This window comes from Nicotiana tabacum, chromosome 3, assembly GCF_000715075.1.
Source record: "Nicotiana tabacum cultivar K326 chromosome 3, ASM71507v2, whole genome shotgun sequence".
In the NCBI taxonomy this organism is placed as follows: domain Eukaryota; kingdom Viridiplantae; phylum Streptophyta; class Magnoliopsida; order Solanales; family Solanaceae; genus Nicotiana; species Nicotiana tabacum.
In genome coordinates, this window is record NC_134082.1 from 179,704,903 (window position 1) to 179,727,425 (window position 22,523).

At 39.3% G+C, this 22,523-nt stretch overlaps 1 protein-coding gene across 1 annotated transcript; it reads right to left on the minus strand.

Moving 5' to 3' along the window:
- Positions 1-21,008: 21,008 nt before the first annotated feature.
- On the minus strand, positions 21,009-21,650 carry LOC142178250 (uncharacterized). Its single transcript, XM_075247583.1, has one exon. It carries the CDS (start codon positions 21,648-21,650, stop codon positions 21,009-21,011), a length of 642 nt encoding a protein of 213 aa, XP_075103684.1.
- Positions 21,651-22,523: the final 873 nt, after the last annotated feature.

A 22,523-nucleotide genomic window follows, 5' to 3' on the forward strand; every position in this document is an offset into this window, starting at 1 on the left:
AAGTAGTTTTCCAGATGGAACCCCAAATGCACACTTTGCAGGATTTAGTTTTAGGTTGTACCTTCACAGTCTATTGAAGAACTTCCTCAAATCTTCCATGTGATTAGTGGCCTTCTTGGACTTGATGATAACATTATCTACGTACACCTCTATCTCCTTGTGTATCATATCGTGGAAAATGGTGGTCATGGCCCTCATGTAGGTGGCCCCTGTGTTATTTAACCCAAACGGCATCATCTTGTAACAATACATTCACCACGACATAATGAAAGCCGTTTTCTCAGCATCTTCTTCATCCATCCAGATCTGATGATAACCAGCGAAACAATCTACAAATGACATCAACTCATGCTTGGCGTAATTATCGATTAGGATGTGTATATTCGGAAAAGGGAAGTCATCTTTCGGACTGGCCCGATTGAGATCCCGGTAGTCGACACAGACTCGGACCTTCTCGTCCTTCTTTGGTACTGGCACGATGTTAGCTAACCATATCGGGTATTCTACTACCCTGAGAACCTTATCTTTGACCTGCTTGGTGACTTCTGCCTTGATTTTCAGACTCATATCAGGCTTGAATTTTTTGAGCTTTTGCTTTACCGGCGGACATGTTGGATCGGTTGGCAATTTGTAAGCCACAATAAATGTACTCAAACCAGTCATGTCATCATATGACAAGGCGAATATATCCTCAGATTCCCTTAGAAATTATGTGCATTCCTTATTTTCTGATGGCGATAAGTGGACGCTGATTCGTGTTTCTTTGACGTTTTCTGCATCTCCAATCTCAGTCTCGTCCAGGTTGGACTTAGGCCTGTTCTTAAAGTTCTCAACTTCCTTAACTATCTCTTCTGGTATGTCACCTTCCTCTGAATCTATGTTTGTTTATTGCATTGTCTCGTTGCATGTCACAGTCATTGGTTCATCAAGATAAGTAATAGTAATGTTGTGTAAGTAAAGTAATGAGAGCAAAATAATGATGAGTGTTGATTCATAAGAAAAGTCAAAATACTTTGATAAATTGCATAATCGTTTTGAACATTGGAGATCTTATTGTAGGAATTGAAACATGCAAGAAATAAAAATCTTTTAGTAAATAAGACAGTGCTTGTTTTAGCCTTTCTACCCCGAGGCTCGTCGGGCTCTGGTCGTCCTGATGGTCCAGTTATTGAGGCGTGCCCCTCTGCTTACAGCCTGTATGGAAGGGCCTTCCTCCCCCTCCGCCTCGAGAACAACACAACAGTCCATGTCATTATCTTCTAGGAACAAGTTCTTCATCGTTGCCAGTGCTTCTTCTTCATCTGACCCATAAATAATATCGGCCGGTTGGAAGGTCTGCTCCAGATGTGGTATCTGCTGCTCCAGTGGGTAGTAAGGACCGCGCCATAGTGGTGACCAGTTGTTGAATTCTTCCCAGATGTACTCATATCCCAAATCTAAAGTGGTGCCATGTTTCTTGAGCTTTATGGGCTTAGTGATTCCTTGAAGGTTCTTGCCAAGCCCCTTGCCAGGTTCGTGATGAGCGAGTCTTTATCATCAGACTCGGGTGTGTTTAGGATGGGTTGGATGGAATGTGTCATAGTCTCCACATAGATGAGGTGTTATGGTGGGTGTGAAAGTGGTCATTTGTGGAGTTTTGGGGTTCTGGGATGAGCAGCAGGGTGTTGTTTGAGGTATGGCAGGTGTTGCAGTGGTGGTGAGGAGCAGGATGGTTTTGTTGCTTTGGGATGTTTTGTGGAGGTGTATGGTTCTCAGCGTTTGGGAAATTGATATCTGGAATGGTGAGGGAAAATGACAAATTTGCCAGATTCCGGACCTGATCGAGTTCTTCTTGGAATTTTAGCAGTTTTTGTTCGAGTTGGGATGCATTTTCCTTGGACACCTGAGTACCATGACCATGAGTGACCTCTACCCGTTCAGTTTAGTTCTCCTTTCTGGAGTTGTTCAAATCTTCCATCTTCCCTTTGTTCTTATTTTTGACAGGACTAAGAGGAGGAGTGGGTGGAGGGCTCTTGGATCTTGTGGAATAAGATGATGTTGCCAGAGTGCACGAACTAACCTTTGAGGAGGGGAATAATAAACAAAAAGTAAAAAACAAAAAGGTAACAAGTTAGTGATGATCATAAAAAGTATTGCAATATTTAAACAGGTAGTGCAGGAATGTAAAGCGTGTCCTAATTTGGGAGCCTCGTTGTGCCCGAGGTAGGCATGGCGACAAATTAATTTGGAGAACTTAGAATGCTAAATGCCTCATTTTATTGATAGAAAATAAGACGAATCCCAAATCGACACTCAATAAACAGAAATAAATGTCACTACTGGCCACTGGCCTTATTACATTTCATAAAGCAAAAGAAAAACTCCTATCTATTTGGTCCCAGAAGGACCTTCCCCAGATTCTGCATCCTTCGTTCTGTCGAACAGCTTTCCCAACTCGCAAAGTCCCAGCAATAGGTAAGACCTGGCTAGATGTCCACCTTCGTTTCCTTTAGCATTTTGGAAGTCCTTTCCAATTCCACTATGCCCCCCTCCAAGTATCCCAGTCGCTTGTTGGCACTGATAGCCATGTCCTTCCACTCCTCAATTAACTTCTGATTGGTTTCTTGTATCTCACGGTGCTCACTTTTGCACTCCCCGATCCTCTTGCGCAATTGATTGTATTTGACCTATGCCTCGGCCCTTTCATATATGATCTTGTGGCCCCTAGCAAACCCTGGCTAGCCCAGACCATCGTGATTGTCTTCCAACCAGCCTGAATAGTAGCGAGCACAACCAGCGTGGTTTCTGTCTGGCTCGATGGTATCTCTTCCCATGACGATCTTGCAGTGCCTCATATGCTGAGCTTGGCATTTATAAGGACTATCATCAGCCTGAAAGTCAGCCCGAAAATGACTCATCTTGTCGACCCTGGGTATAACCTGCTTCTTACCAGCTTGCCTTATAACCAGGAGAGGGACATAAGGGTATGTTCCTCACAGACCAATCAGTAACAGGAAAGGTGCATCTCTAGATCGGGAGATGAATTCCTCGGTCGAAAACCACTCGAACATCCATTGTTCCCGGTCCTCGGTTAGATTATTAAATAATTCTACCCATCCTTTGGCATCTTCTGGTCGGGCGAACATGTTGGGCATGTAATTCATTCGCTTCGGATGATGGAAACCGATATGATCATCCTAGTCCCTTCGCTGAATCTCTTGTCGGTATTCACCCCTTTGGAGATGCTCTATGAGCCAGAGTTGAAGTAGCAAATTGCAGCCTTCGAAGTGTTTGGCTCCCTGTTGACACTTCTCTAGGGCTCGGTATATTTCCACAATGATCATGGGCACAATGCTGAATGGTTGCCCGCCAATTCCTTCCATTAAGGTCTTAGTTACCATAGCCAGCCTGGTGTGGATTCTTACTTTCTTCATTGAAAACACGATCAACCCCAGGAAACAAAACATGAATACAAAGACCCTTCGGTGAATATGCCCTAATGATGTGATGGCAAATTCGTCAGGATAGATACGGTAGGATTTGTTGTGACCGTACCTCTCATACAAATAGTCAAAGGGGATATAGGATTCTTTCAAACATATTAGTTCTGGATTCTTCTTTAGACCCATCATTTTTAGGAAACCCCTGCCCTTGCGGTTCTCAGGCATTAACAAACCCGGAGTTTCCCATGTTATACCGGCCAATCCTCCTATCTCTTCTAGCAAGGGTGTCATTTCAATGTCCCCGAAGCGGAATACGGACCTCTCACAATCCTAGAACAGAGTAGCGGCTTCTATGATCTTGTTGTTGGGTTGGATTTCCAGGAGAGAAGGTAGGTTTCCCAAATATTTCCGGACAAGAGTTTGATCACTAGAGTAAAGATCCTCCCACCAGCTTAGCAGTTTTGGGTGTATGTTGGTGACCATGCCGAATCTAGGGACTTCGTGCCTCATATTTCTGCAAGACAAATAAGGTTAGGCCCTTACCCGCACCAGACTCGACTATTTAATATCATCAATCTGCATAAAGCATTTAGTTCTCCAAATAAATGCACAGAACGTGGTAGTGTCCGTTTGGGTTTAGGAAAACCTAGTGGACTTTGGACAAGGGTATCTTAAAGAGTCATTATGCGAACAACATAACTAACTCGGCTAGGTTTGACCATGATGTATGCATAGTTAAAATAGAATAAGGTTTCTATGGGGTTTTAGACCGGTACCCTCGAGCGGACAACTCAAAGGGGAAAGGCACGGAACCATCGGCTACACCGTTGATCGACTAGTTTTACCACAAATATGTCTTTTCCGAATTTAGGGGTGATAATATCGGAAGAGCGCAACCACTCATTATAAGCGTTGCTATGGGATTTGTTGGCATGAGTGGAATATGATGTTGAGCATAATTATGCAATAATTAAAAATATGTTGTCACGTATTTGCAAGTTTAAGAAAGCAGTACAACAATTTCATAATTTAAAGCAGTAGTAAAGGAAAGAAACAAAAATATAAGTCAGTTTTGCAGTTGAAAAGGGGAATTGAATGCTTAAAGGAATTAAACAAGTAATTGCACATAAATTCACAATAATAGTTTGAGATGGTAAAATCTTAAAAATCCCCAGCAGAGTCGCCATCCTGTCGCGCCCTCTTTTTCTCGCGAAATCGGGTTTATGACATTTGGAGGGACAACTCGTTCCTTTTGGGAACTGGGTTTTTGCATTTGAAGAGTCGTCACCTAATGAGTTAAGGTGCATTAGGACACTAACAGAGATTCAACTCTAATTTGTTTGAGTAACCAGAGATTGGATAAGGGCTTGAAATTACCCCAAGGGGAAGGTGTTAGGCAATCCTCAAGATCCACTAGTGTGGTTCCTGGCCAGACAGTTATTGTGAATTTGCGGTACAATTGACATATAAGTAGAAAAGGCTTAAATAAGAGGGGATTTCAATACACAATAGTTTGAAAGTAAACAAAGTTTGAAAGAGCAATTAAAAGAGCTGATTTTAAATAAGAAGTTACAATGCTAAAAAAAGAGAAAGGGGAAGTAAAGAAAGGGGGTCCTAGGTTTATTAAAATATGGATCACATCAATGCAATACCCCGGTAATCACTCCTCAAAAGAGGGGTTACACATGGCATTAGCGCACCAGTCATCATATCCATATCTACCCTTTCCCACCCCATTTAAGGTACTAAAGCGCGGATTGGTCTCGAAGACTATTGAATGCTATTACCCATCCCGTTCCAACCAGTCCCGAAGGCACTTAGGACTATTAATCCTAAAGGGGAGGGGTATTAAACTGACTTGAAGTTTTAAAGGTACAAATCTAAGGTGGCATACAAAACATATAAAAGACTGCACATTATATGGGAAGCACATAAACACATAAGGCTCAAGTATACCTCCTCAAACAAAAGCACATAACTAACATGACTTGCACATACTTTTTAGGTCTGATTAAAGCATATAAAGACGAAAGAAGTTAATTATTGAGGAAGATTAGTTTATTACATAACTCAGATAAGAAGTCTGAATCAGGCCTGCCTGCTGGTTGTAATCAATTTATTGCCCTATTTTATGAGGAAAAACCCAATAATTATTCGCAAAATTATCGTTTTTGGTGATTAATTTATTGTATTTTCATATTTATGCTAAAATAGAGGTAATATAATTTTTTGCATATTTTTACAAAGTCATTTAGTATTTTTAAAGTTAAATTGTATATAATTACAACATTAGCCTCTTTTAAGATTAATTACATTTATATTCATAAAAATTAGGTCTGGTATTTTTAAATAGTTAATTATGTGCTATAAATCATTTTGGTACCTTTAATTTATTTCCAAAAATTATTTTATTATTTGTTAAAAATTAAATAGGGAAAATTGGCTATTTAAATATTAGCCCAATTTCATTTCGATTATAGCCCAATTCTGATCCCAATTGAACCCAATTGAAACCATTTGAAACCATTTGAAACCATTTGAACCCCTGACCCAATTCCAATTTAATCCGAAACAAACCCATCTTCATAACCCACTCACTCGCCCGTTTTGATCCAGGCCATTGATCATTCAGATCAACGGCCAACAACCATCCTTGGCCTTTTTAATTCAAACGGCCCCTAACCCTAGCCTCATTTCCAAATTCTGCCACCTCTGAATCCCCTTCCCTCTCAACTCTCTCTGCAATCTTCTCAAACTCTAGCCGCCTCCATAAACTACAACCCTAATACCTCCCCAAATCTATGGTTCCCAATGTCATTGGAGACCTATATCCACCTCCTATGGCTTCTACGTGTTCGATTCTTATGGTCTCAAGGCTAGATCTCGAAAAAGCTTGGTCCAAGCCTTGTTCGATTGTAGTTCATGACTGTTCTCCAGTCGTCTTTGACTTTTTCTCTGGCCAGCCATGGCTATTCGAGTCAGACTCTTGACTCTCCTACTTAGATCGTTGGTTTTCAAAGTCTTTCTCTCCACCTGGGGTTCTTCTGAAACCCTAGTCTTTAAGGTTCTTTCGATTTCTTTTTAGATCTGCTTCAGATCTATGTTTGCTTTGAACTTATAAGCATTTCTCTCAAATTTTTCTTTTAAAACTCTGCCTTCAAAACCCCTTATCTTTTTGATTAGGGTTTCTGTTAAGTTATTTCAAAATGATTCTCTGATTCTTTGACATGTTTGGCTATGTTTGCTTATATCGTTCTTCTACCTGAGTTTGCATGTTGAAACCCCTATTTTCTTTTAACTGTTTATTAAACGAATGTTTGTTTGCCTGAGTTTTGTCCGATTTATTTTCTTATTCTCTTTTTAAAACTCTTCTATTGTTGAAAATCCCAGGGTTTTGGGTCTGACTCGATTTGAAGTTCTTTATTTCGAAATCTTTCATTCCCTTTGTGTGATTCTTCTGATTATTGGGTTTCTGTCTTCTCTAAAACTCAAATATGCTCGAAACCCTAATTTTTCTAAAGGGGTTTTCCTCACCTGCTACTGTGAGACCTTCGCATGCTTTTGATAGTCTATGTTTTCTTCACTACTTGACCTACTAGACTGTCACGCTTCGAATGTTGCTATCTACTAAATCTTTGTGCTACTATTGTGTGCTATTTCCTCTTGCCAATAGGCCTAGTCTCGCATGTATAGTGTTTATGCACCCTATTTATATGCTGAGTCTCTTTCTCTGACTAATTTTCAAACTCGTGACTAAGTTTAAACTTTTCCTTTGTGAGATTCTGATTTCACTCGCCTATTAAGGTTAATTGATTTCTTTCCTGTTTTGCCTTACTGAATCCTTTCCAAAATTAGAGTGTCTCTGTACCTAGACTCAAATTTCTTACTTGTTATTTTACTACCTCTTTTATGGCAACTGTCAGCCTACTTTTTAATTGATTGCTTTCCTTATTTCGAACCTATCACTGTCGTTAAGCAAGTGACCCCTTAATTAAGGGCAATCACTTGTATACTTTATTCTGAATCATGATTGTTTCCATGAGCTTATTTCTTCTTTCTTACTCTTTTTCAAAAAACTATAAATACCCGGTACTCCTTCTCTTTCAAAAACACGAACACTTTTAATTCTGAACTCACACTTACACTCAAACACTCTCTCTTGCTTTACTACTACTTGTGCTACTACCTGTTTAGCCGGCTGAAAGCCAAGGCTATATTTTGAAGTCCTGCTACTTTTCTTTACTGCACTTTTCTTCTTTGATTGGTATGTTCTAATTAAGTTTTTCAGCATCAGCAACAACATGCTTACTTAATGTTCTTACATTCTTGTCTACCTATTGCTTGTATTTAATTCAGTACCATTATTTAGCATGCTGTAATTTCCTTTCTCCTGTTCTGAATCAATGTATTATGAATCCCAAATCCCTACCCCAATGTGATTAATACTTGTGGTTAGTTTGGGGCATGACAGCATTGAACATTGCTGAGTATGACCCAAACTTGATCCTCCTAGGATCATAACCTCCATGTTTCCCTTATATGTTATGTGCTATGGTTGATTTACAAGCATAATAGCACTCCCTATTGCTGTACATGCCCAAAGTTAACCCATGCCTAAGTATATAGGCTCCTTGCAATGGATTCCCAATCTCCTGCCCCTTTGTGTGAAGTTATCAACTATTTGAAGTGTTAATGACTATCTCACATCACCCTTTCCTTCTCCTTTATTCCCTCATCTCTTAGAACTCAGTTTCTGTACTTTTCACTCTCTTCTTAGACTTAAGTTCTGCCCCCTCATGTGAGCCTTGCCTTGGGACCCATGAGCTCCTTCTGAACTTGGACACATGAGGGCTGGCATTTCCACTTTACACTTGTCCCTATTCTGGTTATGAAACTTGGGTGTAAGCACTGCCCGGGGTCCTATTGAGGCCTTTAGGGAACTCTAATACACTCAAATCTGAGAAAGGCTTTGGATCGATGGTATTTTGAGTTGGTTAATCTCGTAACTCATAGAGGAAGTTAAGAATCAGGCTTCCTCTGGTTGTAAATTTTCTTTGTACTTTTTCTGATGTAATTTATTATTCCTGGTTTGTAATAATTTGTAATTAACATTTGAAGCTGGCTAGTGAAAAAGGGTTGGGAAATTATGCATGCTCAAGGGTAGAAAACCTACCTATAGGACTGCATTATCTACTTGTTCAATTCGCATTTAGAAAACATACCTATAGGACTGCTCTAATTCTACATATTCATACTACATTTAGAAACCATGCCTATAGGACTCACTTGTTCGATTCACATCTAGATAACATGCACACAAGGATTATCTGAAATTCTGCCCAGTTGTCACCGTTTATATATCATGTTTTTAGGGTCCAATTGGTTATAACCCCAGTAGTATGCTAAAATCAGTAACATATAGAAATGATGCCTATAGGGGTTCTTAAGTAAAATTCTGGTTCGTTTCTATTCACATTCAATGTTAGATATCATGCCTATAGGGATTAAAATCAATAATAGTAGATACCATCACCTACAGAATCTGGAACTGGTCTAATTTAAATTCGTCTATTCTGAACCTCTGTTAATAATTCCCTTATTTTCAACAAGGTTTAGCAAGCATGCCTATAGGATTTCAAGCAGTACGTTTTGAGTTATCACTATCTCACCACCTTCTAAATTAAGTAGGTATCATACATATAGGACCCCGTCTAAACACTTAGGCAAGCCTTAGAGTAATAACTGTAAACTGGATCCATTTTGTTAATTGCTTTAAAAATTAAGAAAAAATAATAAAACATTTGGACATACTTATATATGCATACATATGCTGTTTTGAAAGTATTTTGTATATTAAATAATTTATAGGGAAAAATTGGGTATCAACAACCTACCAACTATGCAGAAAACCCTGCTTCCATTCCACCACTGTCCCAAGCCCAGATGCCAAGTACCATTGATCTTTCCCCACAACACTCACCAGGCTTCACCCCTTACCACAATTACCCTGGCACTTCCTCCCAAACTTTCCATGCTCCACCAGCCAAAACAATCGTATTCCCAGCTCAAGATACCCAATACTATGCCCTGGAACCCACTTTCAATGTCCCAGACCCTTATTCCTACACTCTTCACTTTGAGCCTCATGTCGAAACTGAGAAACCAACCAAGAAAGTGGATCAAGAGGAGATATTTAGGAAGGTAAAGAGTTTGGAGCAATCATTGAGAAATATGCAAGGGTTAGGAAGCTAGACGAGTATGGCTTATAAAAATTTGTGTTTGTTCCCTGATGTTCAACTACCTTCCGGGTTCAAGATGCCCAAGTTTGACTTATATAACGGACATGGGGATCATGTAGCTCATCTGAGAGGTTATTGCAGTAAAATAAGAGGTGCCGGGGTAAAAGATGAATTATTGATGGCGTACTTCAACTAGAGTCTGAGTGGGGCAGCTCTAGAATGGTACACCCGTCAGGACGCCAACAGGTGGTACACATGGAACGATTTGGCTCAGGCCTTTGCTCAGCATTTTCAGTACAACATAGACATTGTCCCGGATTGCCTGTCCCTGACCAAGGTAGAAAAGAAGCCTAGTGAATGCTTTAGAGAATATGGATTTCGATGGAGGGAGCAAGCTACACGGGTCAATCCTCTGATGGAAGAAGATGAGATGGTTGAATACTTTCTTCAAGCCCTGGAGCCTACTTACTTCGACCATTTGATCTCAGTCATTGGTAAGCTTGTAAATGATAAGGTAAAGATGGTAAAAATAGTGGAAGAGGGACTGAAGTCAAGCAAGATCATGAGCTATTCTGCCTTAAAAGCCACAACACAAGCAATTCAGAATGACACAAGAAGCTTGCTGGGTCAGAAGGAACATTATGATATTGCCATGGTTGTCTTAGGATCACGACATGGCCCAACGGGTCAGCCTTACCAATATACTCAGCCTCGACCCGTACACCAACCCCAAACCTATCCTCAAGCTCCACATAATCCGCCTCGGTGTTATCCTCCGAACAACGTCCAGTTATTTGTTCAACCACTAGATCACTCCTTATGGTGAGCACCAGCACCGCATAATACTCTTTCGCATTCACAACATTTTCGAGCACCCAACAACCATAGAAAACAGGGGCATAGATGGGAACAAAGGAAAAGAAATAGTTTCACCCCAATCGAAGAATCCTAGACAAACTTGTTTGAAAAGTTAAAACATTCTGGCCTGATTGAGCCGCTCCTCAGCTATACTCCGAACCCATATGCAAAAGGTTTTGATCCTGTTGTACGGTAAATGTACCACTATAATGTCCAAGGGCATAGCATTGAGGATTGTCGTGCTTTGAAAATGGAGATAGAAAGAATAATTCAAGAGGGGATAGTTGTGGTCCAGGACAGTGACACCCAGAAGATCGCGCAGAATCCTTTACCTGCACATGATGATGCACACTTTGGTGACATGCTGACTGAAGTTAATGATACTGAAATTGGTGAAGTTCTCAGTAATTTTGATGTGCAACTTAGTGGCTAAGATGTCGAGCTTGGTAATTGGAAAGAGACTCCTTTCTTGGCTAGCCAGGGAGGAGTTTTGGTCGTTTATTTTGTTGTCTTTTCTGTTGTCGGGTTATTTTAGGGTTGTAAACCGGATAATGTCTTGTGGCTCAAACCCTTCTTCTTCTTATTTTGCCTAGTTCGTTTAGTTGTGGTAACTCGTCTAGTGTTATCTAGCTTTGTTCCAGGGTTGTAACCCATGTCTCTTTTGCTTGTTTTGTTCAACCCCTTTTCACCATTTGTCTAATGCAATCTCTTGTTTTCTATTAAATCTAGTCAGTTTTTGTCACTTTTCCTTCTATAGTTCTTTTCATGCTGACTCTAGTGACATGACATCCACGCATAATTCTCATTCTGGTCTTGAAAGTTAGTCTACTCATGAAACAATGACACAGTTTTGAATATGATAAAAGAATACATTTGAGGAAACAAGGAAAGATTCACGCATTGTGAGATAACCTGAAGTTTAAATTGAGTGAAATTGATGCAGTTAGTCTGGAAAATCAAGAGGTTGATAAGAGCATACAACAAGGAAATGTCTCTCAAGCAGTTTGAGGTAAATCAGTCAATGTTGAAATGCATTCTTCCACATCTAGATAAGGTTGCGTCAAGTCTGCTTCGAACTGGCAAGAGTCATTCATTGGGACAAAGGTATTGCCCATTGGCACTTTTTGTTTGTGTTGATTCCATCAATAGATACTATGTGTGATTTGTTTGATTATCTTCAATTGCATGTTTGTACTTGGCATTTTTAAGTTTGGTATGACGAAGACATTTTATTCTGCTACCCAAACACTTTTATCCTTTGCTATCCATTTTGAGCCCTAATCAGAAATAGAGTTAGGACAAACTAGAAAAGGAAAAGAAAAAAGAGAAGAAAAAAAAGAGAAAAGAAAGAGAAAAGAAAAAAAAAGGAAAAAAAAGAAGAAAAAGGAAAAGAAAAACAACAAAATAATCCAACTTTGTCTTTTGAACTACGTTCGACCTGATTCTTGTCACCTCAAGATACGTAGGCAGCCTTATGATTCAGTCACACCAAATAAAATATTTCATAATCCCCCGAAGTCAAGAGTGGGGCAGATTTTCTTAAAAATCCCATCAAAACAAAAAAAAAGTTCCCCAAACTCCAAGAAACTGGGGCAGAAGTTTTAATTTTTGCCAAAAGATCTGATTCCAAAAGTTGTAATTTTGAACCCTTTCATCTTAAATTATTTTGAGCATTCATTTCATCCTTGCTTTCCAACCTTGTCCAAAAGCCTACATTACGGTCCAAAGAAAGACCTTCCGACCAATCTTTGGGGATGCCAAATCAAGTGTGTGGTGAAAGTATGATCTTCCTACATCATGGGTAATACCTTGTTCTCATCGCAAAGAGAGAAAATGATAAATGAGAGATTCTTATAGGTGAGAACCCTCATGGGCACCGTAAGGCGACGATGTGTTGAGAAAAAGAGCAAAATAAGAAAGGCTTGATGGTGAAGATCCTTCAGGGCACTACAAGTCGACTGAGGATTATGGATCAAATGGGACAATTGGAGTGTTGAATCCCAGTTTCACAGCTTAGAGGCACAACAAGAGTTGAACATTAGGCTTGCTTAACAAATAGGCCACTTTAGTCCAAAATGCATGTCACGATCATTAGAGTTGGTATCTATATCTGACAAGTTTCTACTCGGTGATTTTCTTGTTAGATGTCATCTCTTTCTGTTGTCCCCTTAACTCTGTTCTTCTTGTTTTGTTTGAGTCCCTTCTGGAGTCTGTTTTGTCAGAACAAGTAAAGAAATGACTTCAAAATCTGTTGCCAGCTTTCCAATTGCACAAAGCGGATTCTAGCTAGCACATCAAAGTGGCATAAGTCAGGAAAGAACAGTATGCACACTGAGTTGATAACAATTAATATGCTTTGGGATTCATGTGAAATGCAAAGGTTCGGTAAATGTCAATTCATGAGCAAAATGCAATAGATAGAAGATATTGGGATCGAATGGAGCAAGAGGTATTTTCTGTGATAAGGGTTGAAAGAAAATGGGTAGCCGATAACAGGCAAGGTCTTCTAAGTTGAAATCAAAGTTATCTTGTCAAGTACAGAAGAAGCCGCCTTCAAGGTCAAGGCCACAAACTAACCACCGTGTTTTAAACTCACAAGTTTTCTTTGTCTAAAAAAAGGATGAAGGCTATGTTCATAACAAAGCTTGAATTTTTCAGGTGTAATGCCCCAATTCTGCTTGCACAAAGGCTATTGAGAAGATCACACATCACCCCTAGGAGAAGCACTTCCTAGTCTAGGCCTTTCAAGTTATATTTTGTTTTAGGATACGCACTTCCTAAATTGAGATTTTACCCCTAGGAGATGCACTTCCTAGTCTAGGTATTTCAAGTTATATTTTTATTTTTAGGAGACGCACTTCCTAATGTTGGTCATTTAAATTCATCCATAGGAGATGCACTTCCTAGCTTTGGTCATTTAAATTCATTCCTAGGAGACACACTTCCTAGTTTTAGTCATTGAAGTTTCACCCCTAGGAGACGCACTTCCTAGTCTGGGTCTTTCAGGTTATATTTTTATTTTAAGAGACGCACTTCCTAAATTGAGTTTCACTCCTAGGAGACGCACTTCCTAATTTGAGTTTCACCCCTAGGAGACGCACTTCCTAGTTTTGGGTCATTTAAGTTTATTCCTAGGAGACGCACTTCCTAGCTTGAGTCATTGAAATTTTACCCCCTAGGAGACGCACTTCCTAGTCTGGGTCCTTTAGGTTATATTTTCTTTTAGGAAACGTACTTCATAAATTGAGATTTTACCCCTAGGAGACGCACTTCGTAGTTTTGGGTCATTTAAGTTCATTCCTAGGAGATGCACTTCCTAGTTTGAGTCATTCAAGTTTCACCCCTAGGAGACGCACTTCCTAGTTTGGGTCATTTAAGTTCATTCCTAGGAGACGCACTTCCTAGTTTGAGTCATTGAAGTTTCGCCCCTAGGAGACGCACTTCCTAGTTTGAGTTATTCAAGTTTTATTCCTAGGAGACGCACTTCCTAGTTTTGGTTCATTCAAGTTTCACCTCTAGGAGACGCACTTCCTAGTTTGAGTTATTCAAGTTTTACCCCTAGGAGACGCACTTCCTAGTTTTGGTTCATTCAAGTTTCATCCCCAGGAGACGCACTTCCTAGTTTGGGTCGTTCAGGTTCTATTCTTAGCAGACGCACTTGCTAGTCAAATATTCTTGGTTTGATTCATAGGAGACGCACATCCCAGTCAAGTCTTTAGTTTTACTCTCATCATTGCATCAATAGCATAGGTGATTTACAGTTTTACTAACAACTCACAAATCTTTCTAGTGTAAATTGGGGCATAAAATTTTGTTTGTTTTGTTGTTTTAATTGCAGGAACCCACCTGGAGAATGAGGGAATTCATTTCGGAGTACAGTTCAAGTTTTGAAAATCAGGCGCCCACCTGGAAAACAAGGGAATACAATTCAAGTTTTAGCAATCAGGCGCCCATCTAGAGAATAAGGGAAGTCATTTCAGAATTCAATTCAAGTTAGAAGTAACAAAAACTCGCGGCAAGAATGCGAGTCAATAGTCCGAGATGAGCAGCAGAAGTAGTCTTAATCCAGAAAAAAAAGAGAAAAGAAAAAAGAAGTGAATCCAAAATGCAGAAGCAGGAAAAAGATGTGAACTGCTCAAGACGTGGTTGAAGTCACGAGCGCTACATGTCCGGTCTTGATCCGAAAAAGCTAAAGAAGAATGAACTAGCACTTGCAGCTAGCAAGTGCCAAGGTTCAAATCTAAAGTCTGCATGAAGAACTAGTCAAGACTCAAGATCAAGCTTCAGAAGACTTATAGATAGGAATCTTATAACTCATAGTTGGAAGGCTTAGTTAGTCTTTTTCATTTTTGAATTTGATGTAATAACAGAATTGCGGACCGGAACCTCGATGGAACGGCACCTCAATCGGCTCTCGACCTCAGTAAACTCCATTACTGCTCCTACTTCTGAACTACACGTTGCCTGATTCCTTTATAGCCAAGGATATGTAGGCAGCTCAGATACCAGGACTCGGTCACATTCTCCTTCCTCTTAGTTTTTGGTCTCCCTAAATAAGGGCCGGGTCAAAAAACCTGTCTAGTCGTTCTTTGTCTGAAAATACTCCGTATTTCCAGTCAAAGAGGGGCAGCTGTAGACATGTGATTTTTGACCCTCCCCAAGATTTTACATATTTTAGCATTTAAATACTTAGTTTAGGCCTAATATCGTTATTTCAATTAGTTTTAACTCTTTTACTTTATTTTATCAAACAAAATTGAAAATTACAAAAATATTTATTTATTTATTTATTTAGCTAATTGATATAAAATAGTTTCACTTTTAATTTTAATTTTACTTTAATTAATTGGAAATGAGTTCATAATTTTATAGTTGTTATTTTAGGAGCTAATATGTTTAGTCTACTAGAATTAAAGGGCCACTTTTAAAGGTATATTTGGCCAAATTTGGCCAATTCGGATCTAGCCCATAATTCTAGGCCCAATACCTACTAACATAACCCTAAAATCCTAATAAAACTAGACACTCTAAGATTTGGAGCCTTCAGCCATTTTGATCATGAAAAACACACAAAAAAGCCCTAAACAATAGAACACCCTTGATCTTCCTAACCAAGACATCATCTTCTACACAAAAGGGAGCAGCCATGAGAGATACAACTCTAAAAAACCCTAGCACCCAACTCCCACGCTAACCAGTTGTCGCCCGCTAGCCTGCAGCCCACCATCACCTCCAGCAGTCCCGGCCAAACCCCCCTGAACCCTAGAACTTCTTCACTTTGCCCTAAACGATTCCTCAACTCCTCCTCTCAACAGAACCAGCGACGTACTCACCGAAAAACACGACAACACACAAACCCTTCACCTTTACTACCTGCTCCTCGTTGCCCTCGCCGGAGTAGCCACCAAAACCCTAGAGAGGAGCTGTCGCGGGCTCTCACAGCAACAACCAAACGACAACCAGCGACCCCTAATCGCATGCTACAGTTCATTTTTAGTTGACCTCACAAGCAAAACTGCTTTGTTCTTCTCCTTGCAATTGCTATCCTTGATTGAAATCAGCTGTTAGAGTTCAGTTCATTCCATTTCAAGTTCCAATCGCAGATTCGAGGTCACCGGAGGTCGTTGTGCAAGGAGCTCCATTTCAGTTTCGTCCGAGGTTCAATCGCAGTTCGAGCACCTTCAACCAAACTAATTACAAGCAGGTCTACTCTCATCCCTGCCCCTGTTCTTTCTATTTTCTCCTTGTGATATATATATATATATGTGTGTGTGTGTGTGTGTGATTGTTGAAATACAATATTAGCTCATGTGGGTCATTTTCTCTTGGTTTGATTTCTACATTAATTGAGCCTTTGATTTTAATTTCAACTTTTAGAACCTCAAGTCTTTGGTGCAAATTGGTTAGTTAATTAACACAATTGAATAGAATTAGTAATAGATCTAGTTTCATAAGATTAATTACCTTTTAGAGTTTGCAAATAGTTTTAGATTTAGTTTAGTTGAGCTTCAGTATATTTATCATGTTTATCACACTCCTCTTTAATTGTTCCTCTTTGGGATTAACATTTATTTGAGCTATTCAATTGGAGTTGTTTTTTTTTTGTCAATCCACTAGGCAAGCTCCTAGGGTTAGTTTTTTATAAATATATCAAAATCAAATACAAAAGCAGAACAAAAACAATTTGTCCGGATGTCTAACATAATGCAAATAATAAAACTTGATAAGTACATAGCACCTATTATCAATATTGAGTAAAGAACTCAACATTGATATCACATTTGATCTACTATAGAGAATGAATCTCGATATATCAAGATTAAAAAGTAGCCCATAATCCATCATTTCCATACTGCAATGCTCATGTCCCAGGTCATACTGAAGCCCAATGATGAACCAGTAATTGCCCAGTTAAGTGCATGTCAAATTTGTGTCTCTTTAGCCCAATTCCAATGCATCATATGTTTACGTACATAGCCTTTTTCCAGCTTTGCATTTGTAATCCCTTCTCCTGCGTTCCATGCATATGAAGTTCAAAAGTCTGCAGATTCCCATTGTGCATTCCAATAAGCATGTGATCTCTAATTTGACTGGCCATTGGAGAAAATATAGCGTGCTTTTTCTCGTGATGAGCGTGCCCAACAATGGCATGCTGCTCCTTCTCGTGAATCTTCCATCGTAGTCCAAGAAATGGTACCAATGCAGATTCCCATGGAATCTTTCCTTATAGGTCCCAATGAGCATGCTTGCATTAAACAACAATGACTGCATATGCTTTGCAGATTCCCATTCACGTGGACCACGCCTTGAATTACATGTATTCCTCCATGTTGCCTGTTGTGTGTTCCAATTATGTCCCCTTGACCTCGAATTGATTGCAAAAAACGTGCTAAACTAAAGACAGGCCATTGGAGACCACAAATAAGCGTGTTCGAGCATTTGGAGTTCCGTTCCAGCTCCTTTAATCTTGCCCAAACATCATTGGACAACACAATAGAATGAATCTTTTGTCTTCCCAACTGATTAAATAATTGTCAATGCAAAAGAGCTGCTGGTCCAGGCGTCTTGGAATCTTCCCATGGAGACAAACTTCTCTTGTTTTGTGTAATGCTTCTCGGGTAGATGGAGAATAAACCTCGATGTCTCTCTGCTCGAGCACAGCTTTAGAGACAAGTGTGCCCACTATTACTGCAGTTATTTGTCCGAAAATAACAAACTTTGAATCCGCAACAAAGGACTTTAACTCATAATGTGTACCTGCAAGATAGTAAACAATGTTAGCTGAAAAATCTCTTACCAACCTCTCCTCAATAATGATTCGAGTATGGTATTGAATCGAATCCTCTTTTCCTCCTAGTTCCTTGCAACTTTCACTCTTATGTAAGGACATTGCATCTTATCTTCGTTAATAATCCTCCTTCCTTTGAGTTCAGATCCCAGAAACCATGGCACTCAGTATTTCCTTCATCGAGGGCGTAATTGGCAAGATGGTCTGCTAATGTATTCCCTTCTCTGAAAATGTGTGTGACCTTGATATTACTTTGTTCCTTCAATCTTAACATTTCCTCTACATGTTCAGTAATATACCATGGAGGCTTCCATGATTCCTCTATAATGTTCTTTAATAGCAGAGAATCTGTCTGCAGCCATATCCAGCCATAATTAAAAATTTTGCACATCCTCAAAGCCTCCACAATAGCTACCACTTCTGATTCATTATTGGTTCCTTCAGAAATCTCTCTTCCTTCTGCATATATCAAATCACCTGCCTCATCCCTTATGCAGAAACCAATTGAACTCCTCCCTGGGTTCCCTCTACATGCTCCATCCGTATTCACTTTGATCCATCCTCTTGAAGGAAATTCCCATAACACTTTATCATATTTCATTCGAGGTGTGTATTGCTCCATCATTGTCAGTAAGTCCAGCCACTTATGAGGCACATGTAGTCTTGGCTTTTTCATTTGGACTAGTGCTTGCAAAGTAGATGACACCTGGTAAATAACTCTGCTCACTGATACTGCTTCTCCATATTTCAAACTGTTTCTCCTCTTCCAAAGTTCCCATACAATGCATGCAGGTAAAGCTTGTAAAACTGGCTTCAATCTTGGTACTACTGGTGTTGTCCAACACTTTGTAATTGCTTGATGTAATGACAACCCATCTAATGCAATTCCTGCTCTCCTCAGGAAGTAACTCCAAACACTTCTAGCTGCATTTGATGTGAAAAACAAATGTACTAAAGACTCCTCTTTAGGATCAGCGCAGCACCAACATTTAGATGGCATGGAGTATCCTATTTTACGCAATAAATCATCAAGTGGCAATTTTGCTTTCCACACCTTCCACAGGAAAAATGATATCTTGAAAGGTAAACCTTTTACCCATATCATCTTGTAAGCTAATTTTGGGTTGTCCCTTCTTCTCAGGTAATTCCATGCAGATTTTACTGTAAAATGTCCCCTTGTTTCAAGCATCCAGAAAGGAGTATCTAACTGTGAACTTTCAGTTGGTGGTCTAATATTCTGCACAATGTGGTTTGCCAAATCTTCAGGTAGGCTCTCAAAACTTTTATCCACATTCCACATACCATTTTCAACCAGATCGTTGACATTATGAATATCCTCATCGATACCAAACTCTGTAGGCACCTGAAAATATAAGGCTCCCATCTCAGTCCAATTATCGAACCAGAATTGAGCTGATCCCATTCTCAGTTTCCAGTAGATTTGATGCTCAATCAAATCCCTAAATTCTAGCATTTTTCTCCACACTCGTGATCCACATTTCCAAGGTACAATTACTGCATTTAGTTTCTTGCAGTACTTTTGACAAATAAATGCACTCCATAAAGTGGGCTTAGTCCTGAAATTCCACCACAATTTGTAGAAAAGAGCCTTCGATATGTCATACAGGGACCTGAAACCTATGCCTCCCTCGTCAAAAAGCATACACAGGTTAGTCCAAGACGCCCAGTATCTAGTGCTTCCTCCGACATTGCTGCTCCACAAAAAGTTGGCAAAAATGTTATGTAATTTGTTGATCACATAATTTGGAGGATTGACTACTGATAACATATGAATTGGGATACTCTGCAGGACATTTGCGATTAAAACAGCTCTGCCTCCTACAGACAGAAGTTTGCCTTTCCATGACTGTAGTTTGTCCATAACCTTAGTGATTAATCCTTGGTAATAGTCTCCCTTTCTTCTTGCATAAAATATAGGACATCCAAGATAGGTCATAGGGAAACCTTGTCTTTGTATACCTGTAATCCTTTCCACCTTGTTAATCACCTCATTATCCGTTAAATGATGCATGTATGTGGCTGACTTGGTTTTGTTCGCCAGTTGACCAGATGATGATTCATAAGCTTGCAGAACCTCCATGACAAGTCTCAACGATGTTTCATCAGATGAGCAAAAAATGATTGTATCATCAGCGTATGATAGATGATTTATTTTTGGGCTCCATTTTGGCATTCCAAATCCACAGAAATACAGGTTAGTGTGTAGTGAATTCAAACCCCACGAAAGTGCTTCTGCTGCTAGAATAAATAGAGTTGGTGACAAAGGGTCACCCTGTTTAAATCCCCTCGATGATTTCAAGAAACCATTAGGCTGACCATTTATAAGCACAGAGTACCAATTATTCCCAATCAAATCAAAGATCAAGCCAATAAAAGCTTCAGGAAATCCCATTTTCCTTACTATTTTGGTCAGGAATAGCCATGATAGCCTGTCGTAAGCTTTTTCCATATCAAGCTTAATCACAATGTTAGGACCTGCTTTTGTTCTCAACCTGATATCCGTAATGATTTCTTGAGTTAATAGTACGTTCTCAACTATGCTCCTGCCCTTCATAAAACCCGTCTGTTCCTCTGAGATTATGTTTGGTGGTAATTCAACCAACCTCTCATGAATAACCCTAGAGAAAATCTTGTTAACAAAGTTACTAAGACTGATTGGTCTCATGTCTGCAAAGGTCATAACTTCTTTTTTCTTTGGTAATAAAATTAGGTTTGTGTGCGTAACACTCTTTGGCAGCCGCTGACCGCAAAAGAAAGCCTTGACCATTTGGACAACATCTTCTTCAATAATTTCCCAGCATGTTTGGTAAAATGCTCCAGTGAAACCATCTGGTCCACCAGCTGAGTCCTCATTCAACCCCATAACTGCTCTCTTCAATTTTTCCTTGGAAGGCAATACCGTCAATCTTTCATGCTGATCCCTATCTACCATTGAAGGCACATGATTTAGAATATCAAAATCTTTTGGGACTACACTCTCAGTAAATTGATCCTTGTAGAAACTTATTGTTTCTTCTGCTATTAAGTGATCTTCTTCAATCCAGTTACCAAGGCTATTCTGGATCCTTGATAATTTCAGTCTCTTCCTTCTCCCATTAACTTGAGCATGGAAGAATTTAGTGTTTCTATCGCCATCTTTGAACCATAACATGCCAGCTTTTTGTCTCCAAAATTCTTCCTCTAATGCAAGATATTATCAGCTTGTACCTGTTGTAATCTTTGTAAATTCATCTGTGTAGGATTGACTTCAAAATGTTTTTCATGAACCAGGACTACCTCCTCAAGGCTTGAAATCTTCTGGAATATATCCCCATATGTAGCTCTGCTCCAGATAGATAGTGCTTCCTTAAGATTCTTTAACTTGTAGTTAAAAATGCAGAAAGGGTTAGCACTAAAACCAGCATTCCAATTCTCCTTTACTAAATCTTTGAAGGTTTCATGCTTAGTCCAGAAGTTAAGAAATCTAAATGACTTTTTAATTGGAGGAGTTTCTATATCACATTTCAGCAGCATTGGGCAATGATCAGACCCAATTTTGGACAGGTGAGTTACCTCCAATCCAGGAAAAGTCTGTTGCAATTCATGATTGCCCAAACATCTATCCAATCTTTTAAAAATATAGTCTTCCTCTGATCTTCCATTCCACCATGTAAATATGATTCCTTTAAATCCCAAGTCTGTCAAGTTGCAGGTATTGATGCAGTGCCTAAAGTCATCTACTTCAATGAGAGAAACTGGTAAGCCTCCAAATTTTTCTTCCTCATCCCATATCATATTAAAGTCGCCTCCAACTAGCCATGGTACTGTCATATCTGATGCCATTGCATACAAAGTATCCCATAGTTCAATTCTTTCAATGCGATCACATTTGGCATAAACTAGAGTAAGGATGAGCTCAACATGCGTTTCAGTGTTCGTTCATCTCAAAGTCAGTTGTTGAGTCATGTTATTCAAATAGTAACCTCAAATATTTCATCAATAAAAGCCCAAATCTTGTTTGATACATTCACCACAGCCTGTGCCAACCCAATTCTTGCTCTATACCTCTCCATTTTGTTTGACTGTTGCATAGTCTCAAGGATTCCTATGAACTCAAAGTGATGTTTTCTGTGCATTGTAACCAATCTTTCAAATGCTTGCATTGTATTTACTGACCTGATATTCCATATAATTGCATCCATTAAATGATTTTGGGTTTGGACAGTGTTCTTCTTGTTTGTACTCCATTGGCTGGGACAGTAGATGTCTGTTTTGACTGTTTCTTTTTTCCCTTTGTTTTAGATTTTACTCTATCAATAAGCCTTGGTGACAGATCACCCTACTTGGCAACATTAATGAAATTTTGTGAAGTGTATTCCTCATCCATGTCTCTACCTTTAAGTTCTGCGTGACCAACTTGGTCATGTGCTTCTATTGCTTCTTTTGATGTCACAACATCGTATGCCTGATTGGTAAATTCAACATCATTTTCCTGATTGATAAGTTCAACATCTTTTTCTTCAAGTTCATTTTTCAACAGCTGTGTATTTTTCGATGGAACAACATTTCCTGCTACATCCTTCCCTGTGCTCAATTGTATAAAACTTCTCGCATAGAATTGCACTGACTTCTCTTGATTCTTGTCTGACTTTTCCTGTTGGTTGTTGTCTTTATTTTCAGCTTCCTTCAAGACATTACGAAAATCATTATGTGAAG